At 41.4% G+C, this 7000-nt stretch overlaps 1 protein-coding gene across 1 annotated transcript; it reads right to left on the minus strand.

Annotated features, from left to right (window-relative positions):
* Window positions 1-1909: 1909 nt before the first annotated feature.
* chrm3a (cholinergic receptor, muscarinic 3a) lies at window positions 1910-5795 on the minus strand. Its single transcript, XM_073827051.1, has one exon. It carries the CDS (start codon window positions 5793-5795, stop codon window positions 4008-4010), a length of 1788 nt encoding a protein of 595 aa, XP_073683152.1. The 3' UTR covers window positions 1910-4007.
* Window positions 5796-7000: the final 1205 nt, after the last annotated feature.

Consider the following 7000-nt stretch of genomic DNA (forward strand, 5'->3'; position numbering starts at 1 on the left):
TTTTAACTTTGATCTTACAAGGCCTTAAAAAACATACAGCATTTTTTGCAATGTAAAACATAAAAATATATCAAAAAGTACTGTTTCTTTACTTAAATACAAATGGCGGGTAAGTTACAAATCAGGCAATTATTAATATTTCCTCAAAACACTAAGGTTGGAACTGAATGTTGAAAGTGTAAAAATTGTGTAATTCCCAATCAAGGTCTAATTTTTGTGAGGAATGTTACCTAATTGTACATTTTTATGATAAATAAAATGCAATGAAATTAGCTTTGGCATGACAAGGTAGTAAGTCCACTGCTGGACATACAGGTGAAGTCAAAAGTTTACATACACCTTACAGAATCTGCAAAATATTAATTATTTTACCAAAATAAGAGGGATCAAATGCATGTTGTTTTTTATTAAGTGAACTGAATAAGATAGCAAAAAAAGTTAATAAGTTTCCATGCACTTCATTCTTAATACTGTGCTGTTACCTGAATGATCCACAGCTGTGTGTGTTTTTTTTAGTGATATTTGTTAAGTCTCTTGTTTCTCCAGAACAGTTAAACTGCCTGCTATTCATCAGAAAAAATCCTTCAGGTTCCACAAATTATTTTTCCGCATTTTTGTGTATTTGAACCCTTTCCAACAATGACTGTATGACTTTGAGATCCATCTTTTCACACTGAGGACAACTGAGGGACTCATATGCAACTATTACAGATGGTTTAAATGCTCGCTGATGCTTCAGAACTTTTGAACAGATTAGAGATGTGTACATTTTTCTTATTTTGTCTACATATATTTTTTCATTTAGTTCTGCCCTTCTGAAACTACAGGAGATACTTACATGTTTCCCAGAAGACAAAATAAGTAAAATTTACCCTGATCTTTAAATTTGAAAAGTTTTCACCCCCAGGCTCTTAATGCATTATGTTGCATTCCTACACACAAAAACGCTGAAAAAACAAATTTGTGGGACCTGAAGATTTTTCTAAAGAACATCAGGCAGTGAACTGTTCAGGACAAACAAGGGACTCATGAACAACTATTACTAAACAAACAAAAAAAAAAAAAAACAGCTGTGGATCATTCAAGTAACAACACAGTATTAAAGGCATAGTTCACCCAAAAATGAAAATGTTATGTTTATCTGCTTACCCCCAGGGCATCCAAGATGTAGGTGACTTTGTTTCCTCAGCAGAACACAAACAAAGATTTTTAACGAAAACCAGTGCAGTCTGCCAGCCAAATAATGTGAGTGGATGGGCACTAGACCTTTAAAAGTAAACAAAAACATGCACAGACAAATCCAAATTACACCCTGCGGCTCGTGACGATACATTGATGTCTTCAGTCACGAAACGATCGTTTTTTGCGAGAAACTGAACAGTATTTATATAATTTTTTACCTTTGATACACACCCACGTCCATCTGTCCTGAGCACGAGTTTATCATCCGGCTCGTTACATGAGAACGCGCTCTGGCGTAGTATATGCAAACACCATAAGGGGAAATCGGTGAAAAGTCCCAGATGAGTTTGCGCAAGGAAACGTAATCTTTTAGCTTTAAATTGGTTTGAACAATCAGGATAAGCGCAAGTAATTACCATTTTGAATAGCCACTATACCCACAATCTCTGTGCACTGTGTAAACAATGAGTGTCGTATTCATGCGACAGATCGCTTACGGTGTTTGCCTATACTACGCCAGAGCGCGTTCACATGTAACGATCCGGATGACAAGCTCGTGCTCAGGACAGATGTACGTAGCTGTGTATCAAAGGTAAAAAATGATATAAATACTGTTCAGTTTCTCGCAAAAACCGATCGTTTCGTGTCTTAAGACATCAATGTACAGTATCGTCACGAGCCGCAGGTTGTAATTTGGATTTGTCTGTGCATGTTTTTGTTTACTTTTAAAGGTCTGGTGCCCATCCACTCACATTATTTGGCTGACAGACTGCATCGGTTTTCGTTAAAAATCTTCGTTTGTGTTCTGCTGAGGAAACAAAGTCACCTACATCTTGGATGCCATGGGGTTAAGCAGATAAACATCAAATTTTCATTTTTGGGTGAACTATCCCTTTAAGAATCAGGGTCATTTTTATAAATTCAGGTATTATTTCCCCTTGTGGACTATAGACGGTTTCAACGGCAACAACATAAACAAACGTTACTGCGCATGCGCGCTTTTATGGCCCAAACTTAACTTCCGGTAGACATCCAAATAGAATCAATAACAACAGCTAAATTCTTCTAGAGTAGATTATTTTTTTAATAACAAGCGAAATATGTTGGCTGCGTAAATTAGACTGATTTATTAAAAATGCAAACTCATCCTCTGCCAGCAGGAGGTGCTTTAAGCACGAGAAACGAGGTTTCCCAGGTAATGGCTATAGACAAAGCAGCTCTTAATTTAAAAACGCTGCCTTATGCAGGATGAAATGAAAATGACATTTTCTAAAGACAGTCTTTCTTCAGAAATACAGTGATATAAAAACACCCACGCCTCGGTTTGATTTTTAAACGTGCATTACATTTATTCAACGAAGTCTATTGGAAAATCAGTCGGTTTTTATATCGTGGCAGGTCGGCACAAATAAATAAATGTTTGGGAAACACATACCACAGCACAATAACCTGAGACCAACTTCATTACTCATTATTAGCTGCGTTTGTAGCCTGCGACACGAACCAGACAGATAAACAAACACAGACCGGAAGTTAACTTAGGTCCAGGCGCGTGCGCCCGATGAAACCGTCTATATGTAAATGTCCTTTGGGTTAAATATCTGGTCAGTACTATTTTTTTTTTTTTTTTTTGTATGATCCTTTTTATTTTGGTAAAATAATTAACATTTTGCAGATTCTGCAAGGTGTATGTAAACTTTGGACTTTTAACTATAGTTAATGGACAAATTAAATAAACTGAGTGTAAAAAATATGTTTCAGGAGATTTTAGGAGGTCTTCTCCACAGTGCCAAAGGAGCCCAGAGTTGAATAAATACAAATTTGTTATTGATCGGTCTGTATTTTGTGTCCTTTGTATCAAGCAAATCTCACTAAGGTGACTAATTCAGCTTGTTATGTTAAAGCCTGGTTTGGTTGCAGTCAGTTTGGTTGTAAATGGAATTGCGTTCCAACACACTATTGTCAAAATTTAAATGTCCATTAAACAGTTCTTCAAACATTCTTTAAGTTTCATAAATGATTTCACAGCTAGCCCAGTATATTCAGTGCACAATCTCAAAGTCCAAACATAAGGCATTCCAAACATATACAAACATATTCAATGTGCACTGAAAACCTACATAATAGCTATTAAAAGACTTGTAGCAAAACAAATGTAAACAACCACGCTTTATACAAGAGCAGCTTACGGAAGTGCTGTTTATGAATAACCAAAAATCTCAACAGGAGAGAAAACCCCACAAATTGTTCAACTGTGGCTCACATGTTGCAGAGGAACACTTACACTTACTGAGACAGCAAAGATACTGAATCTCTGTGTGGCACACTTTCACAGAAATCGGCAAATTTCACTTACAAAAAGAAATATCTTCACCGTAAATACTCTGATATACATCACCTTATTTAAAAATCAATTTTTAGTTTCTGTTCACCGACAAAAATTAGATATTTAATATTCAACCCCAAAATATTCAAACAATTAATTAAGTTTTACATCCGATCAGCTCCCAGAGGTTCAAAATATACAGTCTCCTTTCAAATGTACTTTGTCGTTGCTGAACTCCTGAAAGTTGGCACTGCAAGATTTAGTAAAAGGCATATAAAAGTCCACAGGAAGTACTGATGGCAATTGCACTTGCTCAGTTGTGCTTCAGTTTCACTGAAGCTATTTGTACACCAAACCACAGTGTCTTAAAACGTTACAATCTAGTGACCCGGGATCATGAGTGACTGAACTACACGTCCACATTAAGACTCACACATTAAAGCTTCAGTATATAGTACAGATGCTTGAGGAATCACCCCTTTTAGCATTAGCAAGTTAGCTATGTAGAGTCTGTCGGTATGCTCCTGTGAAACCTCACAGCATGTCTTTGTGGAAAGCTTGGCTTGCTTTTTTTCTGATCCCAGCGACAAAGCAGGATCATCTTAAAAGTGGTACGAAAAGTCTTGTTGCAAAGGGCGTAGCACATAGGATTTACTGTACTGTTAACGTAGCATAGCCAATAGCCTAGTGCCCAGAGGTTCTCAGGTATGCAACCGTTGCAGAAAGTGTTGACTAGCACCATGATGTTGTAAGGCGTCCATGTTATAATGAAAGCGAAAAGGATGGCGCTTAGAGTTTGCGCCGCTTTCTTTTCTTTTATTAGCGACATGCGCTTGCGCTTGGTGATTTGCGTCCTTGCGCGAGCTGCGAAACGTTTCGCAAGAGCTGCCTCTTTGAAAGTTATGGGCGCTGAGGGGGATTTGACGGTGGTGTTGGTGCCGTCTACGTTCGGATCCGTTGATGGCTGTATGGCGGACATTGATTGAACTTTACTAATGCTTCCAACAAACCGTTTGTTCCCGTTGATGACGGAGCGAGAGATGCTGCCATCCCTGTCGTCGTTCTCCACAGGGGAGCGTAATGGATCTTCCTCGGTGTCCAGATCCTCACAAGATGTGACTTGGGAGGTTACAGCTGCCCTCATGCCAGGCAGACTAAGAACGATGGAGAAAATCGCCCGCGTGGTGGATGGTGCACTCTCCTCCTCGTCAGATGACCCTGAGTGGTCAGCTGACAGCCCAGCGTCGTTGTTATTCCAGCTGTCGCTGCTGCTCTGATCCGCCTCCCGGTGCGGCCCACCTTTATCCCTTCCACCCGACTTCCACCCCCAGCAATGGAATCGCCCACTCAAGCCGCGAATGGAGCTTTGTTTGTGGCCAGGCTGGCCCAGTTCGAAGCTGCTGCAGCTTCTAGAGCTTCCCCCAGTGGTGTGGAGGTGGAAGCGTGGTCGCTCGACACCTGCGAACCTTCCAACCGAGCCTTGTAATCCTGCAAGTTCCCGAGAACGGTTCTCAGTCTCTTTGTATATTCGCCAGTATAGTACGCTCATTATCGTCACTGGCAGGTAGAAAGCCGCCATGGCGGTGCAAAATGTAATAATGGGCTCGGAGAGAAACTGAATATAGCATTTATCCGGAGGAACGGTTCTTTCTCCAACAAAATACTGCCAAAACAAAATGGCAGGCGCCCAAAGTATGAGCGACACAAACCATGCCAGGCCAATCATCACTCCTGCCCGCCTGGTGGTACGCTTGGCACGGTACGTCAGAGGCCTTGTGATAGAGAAATAGCGGTCAAAGCTAATGACCAGCAGATTCATGACGGATGCATTGCTGGCAACGTAGTCTATTGCTAGCCAGAGGTCGCATGCCCATTTTCCCATTGCCCACTGGCCCATGACGATGTAGGTGGTGTACAGGTTCATAGAGATGACCCCAATGATGAGATCTGCCACGGCTAGACTAAGTAGGAAGTAATTGTTAACCGTTTTGAGTTGTCGGTTGACCTTAAACGACACCATGACCAAGATGTTGCCGATGATAGTAATAATGGAGAGCAGTCCTGTAAAGACAACGATGAGAATGACCTGCCATAGTGAGTGGCCACCCAGAGGATCATAGGATTGACCTTCAACCTCGACATTACTCCCATTGAGCTTGAAAACAGCGCTGAGGTTGATGAGGCTTGTGTTCTGGAGCAGTGGCCACGGAGTGGATGCCGGGTAGATTCCCACTCCCAGGGCGTCGGATGGCGAGTACAGGCCCAGCTCTGTGCTGTTGGAGTCCATCATGCAGGCCGGGCATATTCTGAGGAAAAAGAGCAAAACAAATCAATTTACTGCAGGGCTCCAGACTGTGACTAAAATGGTCGCATATTAGCGACCAAAAATATTAATTTGCGAGTTAAGTTTTCCCTGAGGTCTGGCAACTATAGACATTTTTTTCTGAACACAGAAGTCACGCCTGACTCTTAACCTGAAGAATGCTTTGCATTTCCAGCCTCCATTGTTTCTAGACAAAGTAGTGTATATTCCGAGCTGTTAATCTAATGTTAAACCTATTAAAATGTTTTTAAAAAGCACATGGCTCTACAGCGCCATAACTTTGCAATGTTGCAATGACCATCACTTGTCAGTGCCTGACACCGCGTCTCTGTGGTCAGCCTAGGGTCCGAGATATGCCAAAAAAAACAAAAAACAATCGGTGCTACCAACAATTCCACAGAAAAACACACAGTATTTCAACCAATCACCATCAGGGGGTTGGTGTTGTGGATTTTCATACTGGTGCACGAAATTGATAGCCTGGAAAAATCCATACCCTAATCTATTAAGATTATGGGTCTGGGATCGAGCAATGAAAACTGCCTAACTCGAGGGGCGGCACCAAGCATGCATTTGAAACTCTAACTGCACGCAATTGGACAACGCCACGACCAATCACAACAATACACGCTTAGCTACCAGCAGAGCTAAATGATGTTTCATTAACAAAGTTCGGGAGAAGCGCGTCAGATGCTTAGCGTAAACATCACAAGTCAATCAGCGCCATAGGTTTAAATACAGCTGACTCACCTCAATTCACTCGATGGTTTATCAGTAAACCTCCACCACCCCATCTCATCACTCCGAGTTCTCGCTACTCCTATTGGGGGGTAACGTACTCTGGGTTCGGGCCACTCCCGAGCTCGGAGCCCTTCACCGGACAGCACGCCAAACATGCACTACTATTCTCCGGCTAATTATATGTAAGCGTGAACTCGTGAACTGATAGATTAAACTCTTGCCGTATCCAGTCGGCAAAACAGCAAAAACGTCCTTCTTGCAAAGGAACGATTCGAGTTTTCGGTTTTCTGTTCCTCTTTTATATGGAAAGCCAAGTCTAACTCGTTCATTGTAGCGGCCAAAGCCGTTTCAAGCAACTTGTTGTTCATCTGTAGCGACAGCGATCTTTCAAAGTTTACTATATGATTCGGACGTCGCAGTGCTGTCAT

The sequence above is a fragment of the Garra rufa genome, chromosome 21, assembly GCF_049309525.1.
Source record: "Garra rufa chromosome 21, GarRuf1.0, whole genome shotgun sequence".
Classification (NCBI taxonomy): domain Eukaryota; kingdom Metazoa; phylum Chordata; class Actinopteri; order Cypriniformes; family Cyprinidae; genus Garra; species Garra rufa.